The 21721-nt window shown below is 40.7% G+C and overlaps 2 protein-coding genes and 1 pseudogene across 2 annotated transcripts; all 3 read left to right on the top strand.

Moving 5' to 3' along the window:
• Nucleotides 1–4019: 4019 nt before the first annotated feature.
• LOC138901297 (uncharacterized) lies at nt 4020–6124 on the top strand. Its single transcript, XM_070189051.1, has 4 exons — nt 4020–4195; nt 4372–5224; nt 5408–5957; nt 6084–6124. Exons 1-4 carry the CDS (start codon nt 4020–4022, stop codon nt 6122–6124), a joined length of 1620 nt encoding a protein of 539 aa, XP_070045152.1.
• Nucleotides 6125–6140: 16 nt separating this feature from the next.
• LOC138901298 (uncharacterized) lies at nt 6141–8511 on the top strand (annotated as a pseudogene).
• Nucleotides 8512–8569: 58 nt separating this feature from the next.
• Nucleotides 8570–9481, top strand: LOC138901299 (uncharacterized mitochondrial protein AtMg00810-like). The gene is made up of 3 exons (XM_070189053.1): nt 8570–8726; nt 8883–9079; nt 9422–9481. Exons 1-3 carry the CDS (start codon nt 8570–8572, stop codon nt 9479–9481), a joined length of 414 nt encoding a protein of 137 aa, XP_070045154.1.
• Nucleotides 9482–21721: the final 12240 nt, after the last annotated feature.

The raw sequence follows: 21721 nt of genomic DNA on the forward strand, positions 1-21721 counted from the left end.
TGGACCCTTAAATTCTATCAATTGGTATCAGAGCAGGTTCTTTCTATCAGGCTAACACCTAGAAAGGATCTTCATGCCTGCTCCACCAAACTTTAAAGAAGGTCAGTCTACCTACAGGCCACCAAGGTTCAATGGCCAATACTATGGATGGTGGAAGACTAGGATGCACGACTTCATCATGGCTGGGAATTCGGGCAGGCTATCATCGTCGCCTTGTGGAACGGTGTTCTATCATTCAGCTCAGTATCTGTATTTCCTATGGTTTTGAGGCTATGCACAGATTGCTATGATGTTCATGCATTGTTATCGCACAATATTGGTGTAATGGTAGGGTGCTTATTTATGTGTCGAGGCAGTGAATGACTTGAAAGGAGGATTTCTCAGTGCACGATTTAGAGGTTCAGCATTTAATTCCAGCAGAGGAAAGGCAATCGGACTATGGATGTTCATACTTTGGTTGATGGAGTAACAAGACTTGAGATTTTCGAGCGTGGTGGAATTTTCATTGTGATGCGGTGTCGTCGTCCTTGTTTGAACGCATTAAGGTTCGCCGGTGTTATGGACTTCTTTGATTTGTCTTCGGGGCAGGGTGTGGTGAAATAGTGTCTAAGAAGCAGTTGTCAGAGATGGCGGTGTGTAGCGGTTTCAGAATCGAATCGGTGTTTCGAATGCCGATGGCTCGAGAGAGATGATCTTCGAGGAGGCTTAGAGTTGGTAGCAATTTATTAGTCCAGGTGCTACAGAGATGGATTTTGATTTGATGAAACATTTGGGTAGCGAAGGATGAGGAAGGACATGGTGAGAGGTGTCTCGCAATGGTTGAATTGCTAGCAGAACAAGTATGAAAAGCAGAGGTCGAGGAGTTGCTTAAAGGAGATGGTTTAACCGAAGTGGGAGCGGCATAGTAGCATATGGATTCTGTGGTAGGATAGCCACATGCCTTGAGAAACATTTAGAGCGATTTGGGAATTGTGGTGGGAAACGACTAGGTCTATCGATTTTATTTGAGATGGAAGCTACTGCACTGAGGAAGCTTGAGTATGGCAAAGAGGAGTTGGCTTGAAATGAAGAGGGGTGTGAAAACTTGATAAGTTATAAGTACTTTTGTTTTAAGTTTTGATGATCTAACAAACTTACTGTCAAGAACCAGATAAGGAACCTGTTACATATTCTCAAGACCTTAAGATCAAAAGGTTCTTGCTTGGGATATGGTTCTACTCTTCAGAGTCAAAAGAACAACAGAGGGAACATATAGCTACCATTTCCCGAGGAAACTGCGCAAGTCAACTGCCCCAGTTGTAAAGTTGTTGCCTGCACATGCTACATTGCAGAAACAGTGCAGCAGTCAACTTTATGGGGAGTGTCTTTTACCTACTTTGCTTACATCATCTTAGTGATGTCACAAATGCATGAATAACATCAAGAAAGGTAAAACAATTCACTTGAACACTTAGAGAATTTACTCAAGCACTCCATCGGTGATTAAGTCTTCAGTGAACAATTCTCAAGTGCATCAAGAACAAAGAACAACACGGCTACGGACCAGTTCCTACATCAAGTGATTGTATGTACTTAGTTGAGTTGTAACTTTGTTAAAGCTCTCAATTGTAATTCCTACTTAGCTTGTCTAGAAGCATTGCGTAGGAAATCCTTTGTAAATCATAAACCCTTGTGTTTGTGTCTTGGCTAGAGTTAGTCGAGTTGTAAAGTCTTTGTAATAAAGTTATTACAAAGTGGCTTGTAATAGAGTGTTACAAGTTAGTGAGGGATTAAGAGGTTAATTCCTAGATAACATAGGTTGTAATCCGAAAGTTGCTGAGTAGTGAAGTTGAAATCCTACAAGGGTAGGTCGTGGTTTTTAATCCCGTTGAGCTGGAAATTTTCCACGTAAAATTCCTCCTGTCATTTACTTACTGCAGTGTGCGTGGTTTCTGTGGGACCTTATAGAGAACCTGGTTCTCTATATAGTTCGGTGGACCCTTAAATTCTATCAATCAGTATCAGAGCAGGTTCTTTCTATCAGGCTAACACCTACAAAGGATCTTCATGCCTGCTCTACCAAACTTTAAAGTAGGTCAGTCTACCTACAGGCCACCAAGGTTCAATGGCCAATACTATGGATGGTGGAAGACTAGGATGCACGACTTCATCATGGCTGGAAATTCGGGCAGGCTATCATCATCGCCTTGTGGAATGGTGTTCTATCATTCAGCTCAGTATCTATATTTCCTATGGTTTTGAGGCTATGCATAGATTGCAGTGATGTTCATGCGTTGTTATCGCACAATATTGGTGTAATGGTAGGGTGCTTATTTATGTGTCGAGGCAGTGAATGACTTGAAAGGAGGATTTCTCAGTGCACGATTTAGAGGTTCAACATTTAATTCCAGCAGAGGAAAGGCAATCGGACTATGGATGTTCATACTTTGGTTGATGGAGTAACAAGACTTGAGATTTTCGAGCGTGGTGGAATTTTCATTATGATGCGGTGTCGTCGTCCTTGTTTGAACGCATTAAGGTTCGCCGGTGTTATGGACTTCTTTGATTTGTCTTCGGGGCAGGGTGTGGTGAAATAGTGTCTAAGAAGCAGTTGTCAGAGATGGCGGTGTGTAGCGGTTTCAGAATCGAATCGGTGTTTAGAATGCCGATGGCTCGAGAGAGATGATCTTCGAGGAGGCTTAGAGTTGGTAGCAATTTATTAGTCCAGGTGCTACAGAGATGGATTTTGATTTGATGAAACATTTGGGTAGCGAAGGATGAGGAAGGACATGGTGAGAGGTGTCTCGCAATGGTTGAATTGCTAGCAGAACAAGTATGAAAAGCAGAGGTCGAGGAGTTTCTTAAAGGAGATGGTTTAATCGAAGTGGGAGCGGCAGAGTAGCATATGAATTCTGTGGTAGGATAGCCACATGCCTTGAGAAACTTTTAGAGCGATTTGGGAATCGTGGTGGGAAACGACTAGGTCTATCGATTTTATTTGAGATGGAAGCTACTGCACTGAGGAAGCTTGAGTATGGCAAAGAGGAGTTGTCTTGAAATGAAGAGGGGTGTGAAAACTTGATAAGTTATAAGTACTTTTGTTTTACGTTTTGATGATCTAACAAACTTACTGTCAAGAACCAGATAAGGAACCTGTTACATATTCTCAAGACCTTAAGATCAAAAGGTTCCAGCTTGGGATATGGTTCTACTCTTCAGAGTCAAAAGAATAATAGAGGGAATAGATAGCTACCATTTCCCGAGGAAACTGCGCAAGTCAACTGCCCCAGTTGTAAAGTTGTTGCCTGCACACGCTACATTGCAGAAACAGAGCAGCAGTCAACTTTATGGGGAGTGTCTTTTATCTACTTTGCTTACATCATCCTAGTGATGTCACAAATGCATGACTAACGTGAAGAAAGGTAAAACAAATCACTTGAACACTTAGAGAATTTACTCAAGCACTCCATCGGTGATTAAGTCTTCAGTGAACAATTCTCAAGTGCATCAAGAGCAAAGAATAACATGGCTACGGACCAGTTCCTACATCAAGTGATTGTATGTCCTTAGTTGAGTTGTAACTTTGTTAAAGCTCTCAATTTTAATTCCTACTTAGCTTGTCTAGAAGCATTGCATAGGAAACCCTTTGTAAATCATAAACCCTTGTGTTTGTGTCTTGGCTAGAGTTAGTCGAGTTGTAAAGTCTTTGTAATAAATTTATTACAAAGTGGCTTGTAATAGAGTGTTACAAGTTAGTGAGGGATTAAGAGGTTAATTCCTAGATTACATAGGTTGTAATCCGAAAGTTGCTCAGTAGTGAAGTTTAAATCCTACAAGGGTAGGTCGTGGTTTTTATTCCCGTTGAGCTGGAAATTTTCCACGTAAAATTCCTCCTGTCATTTACTTACTGCAATGTGCGTGGTTTCTGTGGGACCTTATAGAGAACCTGGTTCTCTATATAGTTCGGTGGTCCCTTAAATTCTATCTATTGGTATCAGAGTAGGTTCTTTCTATCAGGCTAACACCTAGAAAGGATCTTCATGTCTGCTCCACCAAACTTTGAAGAAGGTCAGTCTACCTACAGGCCACCAAGGTTCAATGGCCAATACTATGGATGGTGGAAGACTAGGATGCACGACTTCATCATGGCTGGAGATTCGGGCAGGCTATCATCGTCGCCTTGTGGAATGGTGTTCTATCATTCTGCTCAGTATCTGTATTTCCTATGGTTTTGAGGCTATGCACAGATTGCTATGATGTTCATGCGTTGTTATCGCACAATATTGGTGTAATAATAGGGTGCTTATTTATGTGTCGAGGCTGTGAATGACTTTAAAGGAGGATTTCTCGGTGCATGATTTAAAGGTGTATTGGTCCTGATGAATATAACAGGATATCGGCATGCCAATCAGCAAAAGAAATCTGGGAGGCTCTTCAGACAGCTCACGAAAGAACAACACAGGTTAAGCAATCCAAGATCGACTTTCTCACAACTGAATACGAGCTCTTCAGGATGAAAGATGATGAATCCATCCAAGATATGCGTACTCGCTTCACCTCCATCATTAATGAGCTTCACTCTCTTGGTGAAACTATTCCAAGAAACAAGCTTTCAAGGAAAATCCTTAGTGTACTGCCCAGTTCTTGGGAAAGCAAAGTGAACGCCATTACAGAGGCGAAGGACTTGCAGACCCTGACCATAGATGAACTTGTTGGCAATCTAAAAACATATGAAATGAAGAAGAAGAAGGACAATGAAAGAAGAGAACCCAATAGAGAGAATAACCTGGTCCTCAAGACAGACAACAATGATTCAAGTGGTGAGGACGGTGATATGGCTTACTTGACAAGAAGATTCCAGAAGATGGTTCGCAGGAATGGAGGCATTCCAAAAAGGGGAAGTTCTAGTAAGCCAAAACATTATGACCTCTGTCATAAATGTGGCAAGCCCGGACACTTCATCAAGGAGTGCCCTCTCCTAAATCAAGATCAGTACAAAAATAACCTTGATAAAGCAGCCAAGAGGAACTCGGTTCCTGATAAATGCTTCAAGAGAAAGAATGTCGCTGGCAATGTTATAAAGCAAGCTCTTGCTGCATGGGGAGACTCCTCCAGCGAATCTAAAAAAGAAAATGATCATGGTGATAGTTCAATGATGGTAGTGGAAAGTGAAGCAACTGAGTATGACTCAATCTTTGCCTTGATGACTCAGTCTGATGATGATGAAGATGGCGACGATGATGAGGTAAATTTTCTGGATGTTCAGAGAAATCTAAAATCTTATTCTCCTAAAAAACTCATGTCTTTGGAAAATGTGTTAATTGATGCTTATCATAGTCTTATAAATGATAAAGTTGCTCTAACTGTGGAGTTAGGAGAAGCATAACAAACCAGAGATGACTTAGTAATCGTTGTTGTTGATTTAAAGGAAACAATTGAGAAACTGAAGAAAGAGAAGGATGCCTTAGATGAAAAAATTGCAAATATAGAACATGAGAGAGATGACCTATTAGAGGTGGTAGTGGACTTGAAGGAAATAATTAGGGAACTTGAAATGGAGAGTAGGCCTGAAAATTCTCAAAAGGGAAAGGAAGTTGCAAGTGAGGCACACATTAAGCTTGAAAGTGAGTTAAATTCAGTGAAGTCCAGTTTGTGTGCTGAGCTTGAGAGAAACAAACAACTTCATGAAGAACTAGGAAGAGTGAAGAGTGACCTTGAAAAATCACTCAAGTGGACCTGGTCCTCTGATGCTATCACTGCCATGTACACCAACAATGGGGGAAACAGGCAGGGGATTGGATTCCAAAGGGAAAAGATTCCCTACAACCCTCATAGCAAGTACGTTATTGTACCTGATAATTGGCTTTGCACTCACTGTGGCAACACTGGGCACTTTAAAGAAAACTACAAGGCTAGATTTCAATCACAGCAAAGAAACAAAGTTTTCGATGAAAAAGTAACTTCTGGAAGAGAACCTGGTCCCTCATATATAAAATGCATGATTCCTTCTTGGACCAGAAGATCCCTCATTCACCCCTTTCCTCATTACAAGGGACCCAAACTCATTTAGGTTCCTAAGTCTAACTCCTGATTTTCTTGTGCAGGGAACAATGAAAAGGAGCAGCCTACAATAGTACATGGATAGCAGCTGCTCAAAGCATATGACTGGAAGTACAAATGATTTTCTTTCACTAAAAGCCCTGCAAGGAGGGAGTGTATCCTTTGGAAATGGCAAGAAAGGATACATTCTGGGAGTTGAAAGTATTGGGAAGTCTCTCTCACACTCAATCGAAAATGTGTACTACGTGAACGAGTTGAAGTACAACTTGCTAAGTGTTTCCCAGATCTGTGACAAGGGAAACAAGGTGGAATTTGTGTCAAAAATATGTACAGTCACAAACCTAGTGACTGGTGAGGTGGTGCTAGTAGCAAAAAGATACAAAAATATCTATGTTGCTGATTTTGAGTCTCTGCAGAATGGTGATCTCAGCTGTCTAAGTGTTGTTGATGATGATGCTGAATTATGGCATAGGAGGCTGGGTCATGCAAGCTTCACGTTGCTGAACAAATTGGTCAGGAAAGACCTGGTTCATAGTCTGCCCAAGTCAAGTTTCAAGGATCACAAAGTGTGTGATGCATGTATAAAAGGCAAGCAAGTCATATCCTCATTCACGCTAAAAAAGGAAGTCAGTACCTCAAGGACACTTGATCTTCTTCACATGGATCTATGTGGACCCATGAGGGTGGCAAGCATGGGAGGAAAGAAATATATCTTTGTTATAATTGACGATTACTCTAGATTCACCTGGACTCTGTTTCTCAGAACCAAGGATGAAACCTTTAAAGTGTTTGTTGTATTCGTCAAAAGGATTCAAGTGAAGATGGGTAATAATGTAGCTTGCATCAAGTCTGATCATGGGACAAAGTCTGACAATGCCAAATTTGATAAGTTCTGTACTGAAAATGGTATCACTCATAATTTTTCAGCTCCAAGAACACTTCAACAAAATGGTGTTGTGGAGAGGAAGAATAGAACTCTTGAAGACAATGGCAAGGACAATGTTGATTGACAGTGGGATCATAAAGAATTTCTGGGCAGAAGCTGTCAATACTGCTTGCTGCTTAGTGAACAAGTGCATGATCAAGTCCCTTCTGAACAAGACTCCATATGAACTGCTGAATGGAAGGAAGCCCAAGCTGACACATCTAAGGACTTTTGGGTGTATATGTTTTGTCCTCAACAATGGAAAGGAAGCTCTTGGAAAATTCGATGCCAAAAGTGATGAAGGAATCTTTCTGGGATACTCATCCCAAAGAAAAGCTTACAAAGTATACAACAAAAGGACTCAATGTGTTGAAGAGAGTATACATGTGATCTTTGATGAATCTCACCTCCCCTATGAGAAGGACAGACGCGTTAACCAAGATGGAGAACCTTTATCTGTTCCAGGTGAAGTTATTGACATGGCAAATGGAAAGGCAGACATGATGAGTCATGTCAAGGAATCCAATGAAGATGATGCAAATACATCTCCATTCAGTGGAGAGGAACCTGGTCCCACGATCACAACAACTGAAGTTGAAAATAGAGTTGTTGATGCAGTCCATGGTACTCCACTTGCTGAAGTAAGAAGCGGCCAAGAACCTTAGTCAGATATACCTGGCTCCTCTACAAATGAGATTCAGGTACCAAATTGGAAGCACAAAAGCTCACATCCTCTTGACAACATAATCATCCCTCTTGACTCAGGTGTTCAAACCAGATGAAAAGCCAAAAATTCACTTGCCTTCTCAGCCTTTCTTTCCCAAATAGAGCCCAAAAACATCAAGGAGGCATTGAAGGATGCAGACTGGATCACACCCATGCAAGAGGAGCTTCATCAATTTGAAAGAAACAAGGTATGTCACCTGGTTCCTCGACCCACAGATCGAACTATCATATAGACCATGTGGGTATTCAGGAACAAACTTGATGAGTTTGGAAATACAACAAGAAACAAGGCAAGGCTTGTAGTTCAAGGCTACAATCAGGAAGAAGGGATTGATTATGATGAAACATTTGCTCCAGTTTCTCGAATGGAAGCTATTAGAATTCTTATTGCCTTTGCATCTCATATAGAGTTCACATTGTTCCAAATGGATGTCAAAAGTTCATTTCTAAATGGCTACCTGAAAGAAGAAGTTTATGTCAAGCAGCCTCCTGGATTTGAGTATCATGAGCACCCTGAGCATGTGTTCAAGCTGGACAAGGCATTGTATGGACTAAAGTAGGCTCCTCGGGCTTGGTATGAAAGGTTATCAAAGTTCCTTCTAGAAAATGGCTTCACAAGAGGGAAAATTGACAACACCCCTTTTCTGAAGAAACGAGGGAGGAACCTGCTCATTGTTCAAGTATATGTTGATGATATCATTTTTAGAGCCACAACTGACTCTCTTTGTGAAGAGTTTGCAAAACTCATGGGGAGCGAGTTCGAGATGAGTATGATGGGGAGAATTAAATTTCTTCTTGGGACTTCAAGTGAAGCAATCTAAAAGGGGAAGATTAATAATTCAGCAGAAGTACATCAAAGAACTGCTGAAAAGGTTTGACATGGAAGCATCTAAAGTTATTGACACTCTCATTGCCACAGCTACGCGTCTAGACATTGATAAACCTGGTTCCCTTATAAATCAGACCATGTATAGAGGTGTCATAGGATCACTTTTGTATCTCACTGCAAGCAGACCAGACATTGTGTTCAGCGTGGGTCTCTGTGCAAGGTTCTAATCAAATCTAAAGGAGTCTCACTTGAAGGCTGCTAAAAGAATATTGAGATATCTTAAAGGAACGCCGGACTTGGTTCTCTACTATCTATTAGGTGACAACTTTGATCTCTTTGGGTATGCTGATGCTAATTATGCAGGATATCTGGTGGACAGGAAAAGCACGTCTGGAATGGCACATTTTCTGGGTTCTTGTCTCATCTCATTGGGTACAAGGAAACAGAACTCAGTGGCACTCTCAACTACTGAAGCAGAATATGTAGCAGTTTCTTCTTGTTGTGCTCAATTGTTGTGGATCAAGCAGCAGTTGGAGGACTTTTTAATGTACTCAGATTGTGTACCTCTCTTGTGTGACAATACAAGTGCACTCAACATGGCCAAAACTCCAGTCCAACACAAGAGGACCAAGCACATTGATGTACGCCATCACTTCCTCAGAGACAATATTGATAAAAGGGCTCATCTGTATGAAGTTTTGCAGCACTGAAGATCAGATTGCAGACATCTTCACCAAAGCCCTGAGCAGAGAATATTTTGAAAGAAATCGACTGGAACTAGGGTTGATAAAACCCAACTGATGAACCTGGTTCCCCAATGACTGGTTATGAAAGAAATGTACAAGTAAAATTAGCTAAAAGTGTTTTCTGGCAAAGCCTAACTCATTTCTATACCGTTACAGGTAGACACACATGATGATTATAGAGCAACTGATGCAGTGCATGCTAGTAAAAGGGGTTAAGCTTACATTTATAAGACATGTCAGGGAACCTGGTTCTCCTGACACAGGTTAGTAGCTTCTTTGTTTTCTCATGCACAATTTAGAACGGATAAAACAATGCCACATCATCAATGTGTCAGTCTCTTTACTTTGCGTCTTTTGAACCAAAATGTCTCACCTGTTACTGAACGACCCAACTCCCAAAATAAAACTACCGCCTTTTCTTAAATGCATCTATCAAGGTCACAACTCCTCACATCAAACTTCAAACTCTTCACTTTCCCTTCTCTCTTCTCAAATCACTAATCTCTCTAGTAAACTCCATCATGACTGAGAATCCAGAAAATTTCGATCCTCTCAACAATACCCCCATCGAGTCCATACCAGTCGAAACTCTAATAGTATACTTCTTAATAAACACCACCACCAGTCCAAACCCTAGAGCGGAGTCTTCCCCACACTTAGTCTCCTCACCTACCCACTCAGGTTCTAGTTCTCATCGGAGTCGCAAAACCTCGACTCCGAAAAAGTTTGTGGCTACCAGCTCTCCTCCAAATTTGCCGATAAAACAGAGTGAACAGGGTAACGTGGTCCAAGAGGGAAATCAGGAAACATCAAATCTCGCTATGGAAGAAAACTTAAGTGAAAACCAAGACAGGTAGTGAGTCTATAGGTAACACTCCTCCTTCTATTGAGATTTCCATGGAACCACAAGTAAATGAGGCAATAGAAAATATGCTCTCCATAGTTGGTGAAGGGGGTTTTTGTTGAGGAAGGTGTAGAGGGGTCTGAGCCTCATGGGGAAGAGCCTCATGTCATAATAGATGGGAGGGAGCTTGTACCGTTTGAAACTTTGGCATAGGATGATACTACTGGGGTCCCTAATGATGGACATGATCCCTCCATGGAGGATCCAGGTCAGGGATCATATCCCCAGGTCAGTATTGATCCTGCTTCTTCTCCCCATTTCTATGTTAAACCCCTGTCTATGGTGGTGCCTGAGATACGGTCTGATAGTGAAGAAGATTTGGATGATATTGTGATCACTAGTTTTTTCAGGGCTAGGAGTAAGACAGTTGCAACTCCAGAGCAAACACCTAAGCGACCCACTACACGGTTGCAGAAAAGGGTGGCTCTAGAGTCTGCTATCAAGAAAAGTCAAAGGAGTCAAAGAAGGAGAAAGTTGGTAAAGGATGGAAAAGCTGTACATGAAAAGGTCATTCCTGTTGTTAATGTAGATGAGGAAGCAGAAGAGGAACCTAGTTCCTTGAGTCACAAGCCCTCGAGGCAGAAGCTCTCTCTCTCTCTCTCTCAATCCAAAAGAAACACTTCTACCAGTGTTGAAAGTCCAACCAAGAGTGCTGATGCTGTTTCTAGTGAAAAGTTTGTAGAGAAATCTGGTGATAAGATAATGAAAAGAAAAGTGGATGACGATGAGGAACCTGGTTCCTCCAAGAAACCAAAAGTTGGTAAGTGTCTGAGTTCTGGGGAAAAGAAGTTGAGTAATCAGAAGGTGCTGTGGGGCCGCACTTTTGCCCCTAACATTGTGGAGGTTGCTGGGATGAGACAGTTAGTGGAGATTTGTGATTTCCAACAGTGGACTCATTTGTTTACAAATGATGTTCCAAAAGTATATGAGGAGGAGGTGTAGAGTTTTTATGCCGACCTCTTCATAGTTGAAGATGATCACATCTGTGTGTTGGTAAATGGGGTGGATATAGTGATGGACTCTGCCGTGTTAGGGTCAATTCTGGGTGTTCCTGTGGAGGGGTTGTCGTCTGTTCAGGGTGCCTGCTCGTCCAATTTCAGAAATGCCATTGTCAAGGACAAGGCAATCCAGCAGGGGGAACGGGTGCATAATAAAGCACTCCTTCCAGTATATCAGCTGCTTTTTGAAATGGTTAACAAAGTGCTGCTTCCCCGCCCTGAGAGGAGATCTATTACATCCAAAGATGACCTGGTCCTTATCGAAGCCTTAGATGGTGTTACCACCATCAATTTGCCTGGGATAATGATTGAGCATATGCAAAAAGTGGCAGACTTTAAGGACGGCAACCATGGGCTACCTTATGGGTTTCTTCTCATAAAGGTCTTCAAGTTCTTCAAAGTGCCTCTGGGACAGGCCAAAGTGGGCACTAAAAAGCAAACCTTCTCCAAGGCCACTCTTGAGGAGTGTGAGTGTATTGACAAGGACGGAGGAGTTGGAAGTACCTCTACCATCTCTCGACTGATAAATGCTCAGAATAGTGCCACAGAGGAGATCCAAAAGTTGAAGGCAAGGAATGCGATTCTTGAGAGTTAGCTCAGTCAGCTACAAAGAGGTACCAAGTTCCGGTAGTTCTCCCAACTCAGAGGTTGCCCGCCTGACTCAGAAGAATGCCGAGCTGAGGAAACAGATGGAGGATCTGAAGAAAGACTGCTCAATGAGCAAATGTGTTACATCCCGTACCTTAGCATAAGGATGTGCCGTAGTAAATCCACATGAGTTCGAAGGGATTATGTCTATTAGGAGGTTATAGAGGATTTAAGACACTATTATTATGATACCCTGTAGGTTTACAACCTTGATATCGTTAGATATTATGTTAGTGTGCTATTTTCTTTTAAGTGAAGTATTTTAGTAAAAGTTTTATAAGTATAATTTTGGATAGTTACCATTATTACTATTTTAGAATATGGTAAATTATACATATAATATAAGAAAGTTTATGAGATTTTCTTTATTGTAAAGATAGAAATTAATTTTTTTTCACAAGAAAAGGAGGTTATATTTTTATCATTTTAAGAATTAAGCGTACGAGAATTTTTACTCTTTATATGAGATTAGAAAAATTATAAGTTGAGAAAATATATGTATTTTTTTACATGGATGTTTTAATAAAATAATAAGTGTATGTATTTATTTTATATGGTACCATATGACCATGATAGTGTGGTGTATAAAGTGTGTTAAAAGTGAGTAGTATTTTAAGTAATTTGGGATAATTCTTAATTATATGGGTAATTGATTAATTATCGGGTAGCGAAATATTATCTAATTAATTAATAAATTAGTGGATAAAGATTTAAAATCCCCACCCCACCCCCACGTGGCAGCAAGCCACAACTAAGACATATGACTCTTAGTCATATTGGCTTAGGTGGCTATCTAAAGTAATAAGACACTAACGTGGAAGTCATACGAGTTTGGTTTCATTTATACAAGTTTGGTTTTCATTTGGACAGAGAATGATAAAGTGAGAAATCATATATCTTTATTCATTCATGTAAAATGATATTGAAGAATGTCTAAGTATGTTTCTAGTTAGCATATGATAAAGTTGTTAATGTTTATAATATAGTGATACATGCATTTTAATGCATTTACCACAGTGCTACGATCGGTTGGACAGACATGCATATTCATTTACCACCGTGCTACGGCCGGTCGGGCAGTCATGTATATACGATATGGATAATAGAAACAGTCTCAAAGAGAAGCATTATATATATAAGTAAGATAAGTAGGTATATATGGTGGCACTTCAGAGATTCAGGTTGATTCTTATATGTCTTTAAAGTAATATGGACTTATTGTTATGTTTCAGTTCTGCCTTACATACTCAGTACATTATTCATACTGACGTCCTTTTGTAGGGGACACTTCATTCATGCATGCAGGTATAGATAATCAGTTTGACGAGCCCTCATAGTAGATGAGATTGGCATTCGGCGAAGGATCGGTAAGACTCCACCTCATTTGGAGTACAGCCGAGTCTATGAGTCATCGTGTCAGAGTTTTGCTATAGACTTATGGGTAGGTCGATACCCTGTCCCATTTGATGTCAAATAATCTTAGAGGCTTTGTAGACATCGGTTTATTTTGTACAGTATGTCAGAGGCCTTGACGGCCCATATGTATTCATGTTTTTAAAAAAATGATTTAGTGATACAGTGTTTTTCCCACTTACACTTGTACATTATGAGTTGTGGCAATGTTGGCCCATGATAGTTACAAAAGGAATGCGTTCAGCCAACTCGACCTATGTATGTTCTAGTTTTGGTAGAATGATCATGAGTTACAGAGTGGTTCGCTCGGGCCAGCCCGACACCGGATGCCAGCCACGCCTCCCCAGGTTTGGGGCGTGACAAAAGTCCGCGAATTCTCGCATGGATCTTGTCCTCAAAACCCTTTCCCCCTCCTTGAAGCCCTCTTCCTCCAGTGCCCCTAGGCAGTGTCACCTTTAGTGTCCAGTTTCCAGTGTCCGTCTCTTATTCTCTGATGATGCCTTTTTTTTTTTTTTATTGTTGGTACTTGTTTTTGTTTTTGTTTTGAATTGTGGATGGTAACATTGAATCTGCTCCCATTTGTAACATCCAAATTGTTTTATGGAAGCTTTTCCCCTTTTGCCGTGTATGATATTATTTCTTTGTCTCTGTTTTCTATTATGTTTGTGTGCACACAAGTGGCATAAGTTAACCACGCTAGACTTCTTTTTGCTACTTACTTAGTACTCTTCTTTTTATGATGCCAAAAGGGGGAAGATTTTTGCATAATTGAATAATGATGTGTGCACTGATTAAGGGGGAATACAGATTCAGGGGGGGACTAAATGGCCGTCCTGTTTCTGGTTTTTGTGGTTCTTCGTAGGATTTTCATTATAAGTTTGTCATCATCAAAAATGGAAAAATTGATAAGTTATAAGTATTTTTGTTTTAAGTTTTGATGATCTAACAAACTTACTGTCAAGAACCAGATAAGGAACCTGTTACACATTCTCAAGACCGTAAGATCAAAAGGTTTCGGCTTGGGATATGGTTCAACTCTTCAGAGTCAAAAGAACAATAGAGGGAACAAATAGCTACCGTTTCCCAAGAAAACTGCGCAAGTCAACTACCCAGCTGTAAAGTTGTTGCCTGCACACGCTGCAGTGCAGAAACACTGCAGCAGTCAACTTTATGGGGAGTGTCTTTTACCTACTTTGCTTAAATCATCCTAGTGATGTCACAAATGCATGACTAATATCAAGAAATGTAAAGCAAATCACTTGAACACTTAGAGAATTTACTCAAGCACTCCATCCGTGATTAAGTCTTCAGTGAACAATTCTCAAGTGCATCAAGAACAAAGAACAACACGACTATGGACCAGTTCCCACATCAAGTGATTGTATGTCCTTAGTTGAGTTGTAACTTTGTTAAAGCTCTCAATTGTAATTCCTACTTAGCTTGTCTAGAAGCATTGCGTAGGAAACCCTTTGTTAATCATAAACCCATGTGTTTGTGTCATGGCTAGAGTTAGTCGAGTTGTAAAGTCTTTGTAATAAAGTTATTACAAAGTGGCTTGTAATAGAGTTTTACAAGTTAGTGAGGGATTAAGAGGTTAATTCCTAGGTTGCATAGGTTGTAATCTGAAAGTTGCTCAGTAGTAAAGTTGAAATCCTACAAGGGTAAGTCATGGTTTTTAATCCCGTTGCACTGGGAATTTTCCACGTAAAATTTCTCCTGTCATTTACTTACTGCAGTGTGCGTGGTTTCTGTGGGACCTTATAGAGAACCCGGTTCTCTATATAGTTTGGTGGACCCTTAAATTCTATCAAAACTTGATAGAATTTTGATATCTATGAGCATCGTTGGAAGATATCGGCGTGGAATTTCCACAGGTGGGTTATCTCCTTTGAGCAGGCTAGCGGTTGCGTGATATTGATAAAGTTTCTACGAGGAGTTCTACTTAATACCCGGTAGAAGGTCAAATATACGATCGTAGCTGATAATTCGAAATGTTCATGAGAAGTGTAACAAGATATTTCTAGGAATTTGGCGGGTTAAAGGTGCGAGATCATGGTAATTGAGAATGATGAGTCTTTGTGAATTCTAGGTTTGTGTAATTGTAGCTTAAAGCTAAGTGGGGGAGCCCCACCATCTATGAATTGATCGCGTGGTTATCTGCTTGTGAGGTTTCTGGTTATCGGTGCATAGGTGGATTATTTATGACTAAGAAAAGAAAACATCAAGGTTAATTCGAGCAAAGAACTTGATGAATGTGTGCTATATTTGGCCTTATCGATTCATGTGCAGGTTTTGGGAGGACTCAGAGTTTATGCTTCTTGTGGATGTGATGTGCAAGGAAAAGAATTCATCTGGTTGCTTCTTTGGGAGTGTTCATGTACTAACAGAGCGTAGGAGTTTGATTATATTCGGGACCAGGTCAGAGTGGGTGACTCTCAACAATGGTTCTAGTGGGTTCAAGAATTGAAGTGCATTGCCTAAGGATTTCGGGTCCATTGTGTGGTTAAAGATAGAGTTTTTGTAGTGGATTATGAAAGGGATTTGGAGTGTTCTATGTTATCATCGGGTCTACGGGTTCAGTATTGGAGAAATGGGAGAAAACAACTTTAGATTCATAGAGGATCTTTCAGAATGGGTGTACCGGTTGGAAATATTATTGTGCGCATAAAAAGGGTAGGAGATGGTTCATGGGTATTGAGACGATGTGGTGTCATAGATTGGGTCACTCGGGATTAGTGTTGTTGGATTTCGTTATGTTTTGAATGGAGCTATTATTATTTCTAAGGCAAGTACAGAGTAAATTTGAAGAAGTGGGGTCGGTTAGTAATGGTTTGAATCAGCATGATTGTGGCAATGATCAGTTCCTTCGGCGTGTTAAGTTATACAAGTGGTTTTTGGTTGTACGTACAGGCTTAACGACCACCGTAATTTATTTGATTTGGGAGGTATTCGATTCCTATGGCCTTGTTGTGTAAATGGATCCCGAAAGAGTTATGGTAGTTTAAACCACGACTTGAGGTTTGTATGTTCTGCGGTCGTGAGAATCCAGTTGCGTGTTGCAATGGTTCTTTTGAAAGGAGTTAAGGGAAAGGTTTCTAGCCAATGAAGTATTTATTCTACTAGTAGTTCAGGGGTTATGAGGAATTCTTGTACTCTCGCGTAGAGGCATGATAGGTGCAGTGAGCAGCATGGGAATTAGAGGTTGAGGATCAAGGTTACGGCTCGGTGTTGATAAGAATGTCACGAGGTCGGATGGGGTAGGGAAGAATTCATATGTTTAGAGTAAGCTGGCATTAACTTAGTGTCGCTTGAGAATGGTGTCCTGTGGAAGAGGCATTGTGTGTTGATTTGCGGATTCGTGATTTTCTTTACAGAATTAATACAGTTGGTGGTATGGAGGTGCAGACTTTGCTACCTGGTGCGGAAGGTCGTGGGAGCGTATCCCATAGGAAAATTGTATAAGTGTGACATATTAGTCACTTGATTGTTAAAGATTGAAACCAAGTATGGAGATTCTGGTACTGTCACTAATGTGAGAATTTATGCCTGAAAGGCGCTCTATTCCTTTGGTTATGGACTGTGGGAGTTTGTTACGGATTGGACGGTTGTTCGTGTGTGTCATGAATAGGGTTATTGTGGATTATTGGAAGGTTATTAGCTCAGTATGGGATAAGCGGAATCGACTTGAGGTTCGCTAGTAGATTTACATCAGATCGGATGTGTTCATTCGTCATATCATTGCTTACAGAGGAGTCTTCGGGAGTTGCATGTTATTTCCGTCGTCAGCTATTCCATGTAATACTCTATTGTGCCATGTGGGTTGTGAGACGACTTGATTATTTGCACAAGTGTTGTGGTCCCGTGTAGCTTGTAGTATTATATGAGCAGGATGGGTCTCGAGATGCAGGTCATTTATTGCACCTTAGCTGTGCTTGGGTTTTGTAGCGTATGACGCTATCCGTCTCCCCAGGGTTATATTTTCGCACTTCGCGTGTTTGTGGTCGATATTCGGGTATTTCGTAGGTATAAGCATTTTGGCTTGATGGGTATTTCCTTATTTATTGTTATGTGTGGATCGGGTGGCACGCCGCTACGGGTATGTTGTTTGGATCGGGTTGCACGCCGCAACAGTATCATGTGTGGATCGGGTTGCACGCCGCAACGGTGAGATATTGAGTACGGTTCTCTATATCTACTTCTGTGTATTTTGTTTCTCATTCTCTGGAAGGGTTCATAGCATCTGTTCGACCGTTTTATTTGATATGCGGGCTAGGTAGTTCTTTTCCAGAGTTCGTTTTTCCTTATATATCACATTTGACTTTGTAGCTTGTTGGCGCATTATTGGCGTCATATGAGATTTTTGGCAGTGTTTGAGATGGCTTATTGCTTGAGCAGCTTGTACTGGGTGAGATGAGGTTATTGGACCTGGGATCAGTGCGATCAGAGTTATGTATGGTATATTAACAAGCAAATATCGTTATTCAGTTCACAGTGAGGTAATGGTCATTGTCAGGAGGAGACACTCCATGATTTGTTGATTCGGCAGGTGGTTTCTAGTTTCTACACATCTTTTCCGTCGTGGCAGTATTACGAGAGTTGGAACAGGACTTATATGCGTCATGAGGTGTATTGCGGGCATCAGATTCGTGAAATTCCAGCTATTGTGGTCGGAGGATGTTATTATGGGCAATCGACTTATGTGGTGCATGGTGTGACTTCAACATAGGTGCATGATCATGTTTGGTACAGTGTGTAGTGATTGATATGGTGTTCGTATGTTAGAATCAGGTCTTGTAGAGAAATTCGGAGGTTAGAATTTGGTTCTAAGGCTTATTGACTAAATAAAAGGGAGGATCTTCAGTCTGGCTCGAGCTAATGTGCTCAACTGGGTTGTGGTGGCACGGGTAGGTGCACGAGGTGTTAAACAGTGATTTTGGATAACTCCGGAGCAGTCCTTAGCACGTTCGAGGACGAACGTATGTTTAAGTGGAGGAGAATGTAACGACCCGACCAGTCATTTTGAGCTCTAGTGCGTCGTTCAGTGGTTTGAGGCCTTGAGTAGCTTCACTTCATGTATTATGACTTGTACACGTTATTGGAATTGAATTTCGGAAAGTTTGGAGTTGATTCGGATGAAAAATTCTAAATTTGGAAGCTTTAAGTTGGAAGAGTTGACTAAGGTTTGACTTTTGAGTAAACAACCTAGGAATCGGAATTTGAAGGTTCCATAGGTTTGTATGATGATTTTGGACTTGGGCGTATGTTCGGGTTGAGTATTGGGTCGCCCGGAAGCATTTTGGCGCTTATTATGGAAAGTTGGCATTTTGAAGGTTTTAGAATTTCTAAAGTTTGGTTTGAGGTGGACTTTGGTGTTATCGATGTCTGTTTAGGGTTCCGAGCCTTGGAATAGGTTCGCATCGTGATTTATGACTTGTACGTAAAGTTTGGCATCATTCCAAAATGTTTAAGTATGAATCGGACGCGTTCGTCGAAGTTTGAAAGTTTGAAAGCTTAAAGAAAGATTTCGATCGTCGATTCGTAGTTTTGATGTTGTTTGGTGTGATTTGAGGCCTCGAGCAAGTTGGTGTCATGTATTGGGACTTGTTGGTGTGATTGGATGGGGTCCCGGGGGCCTCAGGTGTGTTTCAGAGGGTCTACGGGTCATTTTGCCATGTTTAGCTGCTGTTTTCTAAGGTCTGGTGCGCCCTTTTTCGCGTTCGCAAGGAAAGGGTAGCGTTCGCGAAGAGAAAAATGGGAGAAAGGGGTTTGTGAATCGCGTTCGCGGAGGCAGATTCGCCTTCGCGAAGAAGAAATTTCTGTTGCACAGGACTAACTTTGGAAGCTTATATCTTGCAATCTATAAGGAATTTGGAGATGAGCTAAAAATGAAAGTTGTAGCCCTTGGTGTCTAGTTTTCAGAAAGTTAAACCATCTGTCATTTGAAGTTTTGTACAAAAGGTTATGACCATTATATTAGAGGCTATCTGGAGGAGTTGGGCAGCTTGCTCTTCGCGATCGCGAAGGGCAATTTTGAGCTGAGAAAAGCCGTGCTTCGCGATCGCAAAGCATTTTCTACGATCGCAAAGGGTTAATACCTGGACAAAAGCTAAAATTCGGGGGTTTGGCTCATTTTTAACTCATTCCTTCCATGGAAGCCGACTTTGGGGTGATTTTGGAGTGCAATTTTCATCATCAAACTTTAGGTAAGTGATTTATATACCTTGTGAGTTAAATATATGGTTTATATGTAGATTAAAACATGAATATTTATGAAAATTATGGGATTTTAAGAGAAAAACCTAAAATTTGGTATTTTTGGATTTTTACCACTAAATTGGACATGAAATTGAGAATAAATCATATATTTGAGTTCGTAGTGTTATGGGTAAAGTTTATCTTCAAAATATTTTGGAATCCGGGCACGTGGGCCCGAGGGTTGACTTTATCGACTTTTCGACCGGAGTTGGAAATTTGTTTAAATTGATTAATTATGGTTATTAGAGTATATTTTGATTGGTTTGCACATTGTTTGACTAGTTTTGGAATGATGGCCATCGGTTCAAGATGTTAGAGAGACATTGGAGCCGGTTATGGAACTTCAGAGCGAGGTAAGTCTCCTGTCTAACCTTGTGAGGGAGAAATTATCCCGTAGGTGTTATATTCTTATGTGATACATGTTGTGGGAGCTACGCACATACGAGGTGACGAGTGTCCGTGAGTATGCTAGAATTCCTGATTATGTCCGAGTAGACTTAGGTTCACGACATGCTATAATTAAACTATTTGAGTTATCTTTGCTTGTTTAAATTCCTTTATTTCGTGTTACGACTTGAGACTAGACTTGCATAGTGTTATAGACTCGCTATTGTAGAGATGTGACGAGCTACTTGATTTAGTCGCAAAATAATTGTGCTCCCCTTACGATTTTCTCCCGCGTTGTGCGTTTTCATCGAAAAGCTTCCTTAAAGTTCATAACTCATACGTTTATTCGTGAATGGGGGCAAGGACCCGTTAAAGCTTCTTATTCTAATGAGATCGAGCCGTTCACTTCGGCAGTATAATAGATACATCTATGGTTCGTGTCGTTCGACCCTCGGCAGTGCGCACATTATGATGGGATCAGGCCGTTCGCCTCGGTATTATTATGTATCACACTCTTATGGGAGCTGGCCGTTCGCCTCGACAATATAATAGATGTATCTATGGTTCGTGTCGTTCGACCCTCGGCAGTACAAACATTATAATGGGATCGGGCCGTACGCCTCAGCATTCCTATAAAATACTCTTATGGAATCGTGCGTAATATTTGACAAAAAGCCAGTGTATCTGTGAGTTTTCCTGATTAGAACTGTGACGACCTATCTGGTGAGGTCCATTATATACATATACTTCGCTTGAAGAGGTAACTGCTAAATGAGAGTTTGAGTTTATTGTTGAGAGGAGGATTGTACTCTACCTCACATCTGTTTACTTCCTACTGTATTTGATTTATTGGACCACTAGTAGGTGTCGATGTCGACCCCTCGTCACTACTTCTTCGGGGGTTAGGCTAGATACTTACTGGGTACGCATTGATTTACGTACTCATGCTGCACTTGCTGCATTTATTGTGCAGGTACATATATGTCTGGTGGTCTTATGGGCGCGAAGGCGCATCTATTGCAGGGATTTTATAGTGAGCTGCATTCTATATTACGATCCGCATCATATAGAGTCTTCATCAACGATACTCATGCACTTGTGACACCGGGTTTTGGGGGTTCCTAATGAATGTTTAGTATGGTAGTTCACGTAGTTATTATCATTTCACCCTAGAAATCTTCATTTTATACTATTTAATTAATAAAAATTATGATTTTAAGTAATAAAAATGAGTAATTAAATTAATCAATCACTGTTAGCTTGCCTGACGGTGACGTTAGGCGCCATCACGACCTATAGTAGATTTTGGGTCGTGACATAAATAAAAAACTCATGTCCCTCAAATAAATTGCCACGTCACTAAATTAACTGGTCCCACAAACCAACTAATAGACCTGTTTACCCGTAAACCAATCTATATATATATATATATATATAAAGGAGGGACAAAGAGTGATGACTTGGCACCTCTCTTTGGCCAATAAACACATTTCTCTTTTTTTGGATTTTTCCTCATTCTTCTCTTCCCTTCAATTATTACTTATTACTTATATATATTAAAGAGACCAAAAAATTGATTTAAAACAATAACCGTTTGCCATTCAAAAGTCACGACCGTTTCCAAAGAATCATCAATATATTAAAAGTCCAAGAGTCTCCCTAGGTAAAAAGGCACAAAACTACGATTGCATTTTACAGCAACTCTTCGATAAAATATATTTTACAGAAACTCCTCTAGCAAAAGTGAGGCAATATTCACGAAGCTATTGAGCAATTGTTTTGCCGAAGAGCATGGAAATCCTGATCGTGAGTCTTAATTAATGCTGCTTGCAAGTCTACTAAGGATATTGC

Source organism: Nicotiana tomentosiformis, chromosome 11 (assembly GCF_000390325.3).
Source record: "Nicotiana tomentosiformis chromosome 11, ASM39032v3, whole genome shotgun sequence".
Taxonomy (NCBI): Eukaryota; Viridiplantae; Streptophyta; class Magnoliopsida; order Solanales; family Solanaceae; genus Nicotiana; species Nicotiana tomentosiformis.

Excerpts from the sequence above, each read along its gene's own strand:
- LOC138901297 (XM_070189051.1), top strand. The coding sequence starts at position 4,020 with ATGTCTGCTCCACCAAACTTTGAAGAAGGTCAGTCTACCTACAGGCCA. Across the intron at positions 5,225-5,407 it reads AAGATGGCGACGATGATGAG|GAAACAATTGAGAAACTGAA; the intron begins GTAAATTTTCTG and ends GTTGATTTAAAG. Across the intron at positions 5,958-6,083 it reads AACTTCTGGAAGAGAACCTG|GGAACAATGAAAAGGAGCAG; the intron begins GTCCCTCATATA and ends TTTCTTGTGCAG.
- LOC138901299 (XM_070189053.1), top strand. The coding sequence starts at position 8,570 with ATGGAAGCATCTAAAGTTATTGACACTCTCATTGCCACAGCTACGCGT. Across the intron at positions 8,727-8,882 it reads AGACATTGTGTTCAGCGTGG|GATATCTGGTGGACAGGAAA; the intron begins GTCTCTGTGCAA and ends CTAATTATGCAG. Across the intron at positions 9,080-9,421 it reads TTTTAATGTACTCAGATTGT|GTAGACACACATGATGATTA; the intron begins GTACCTCTCTTG and ends ATACCGTTACAG.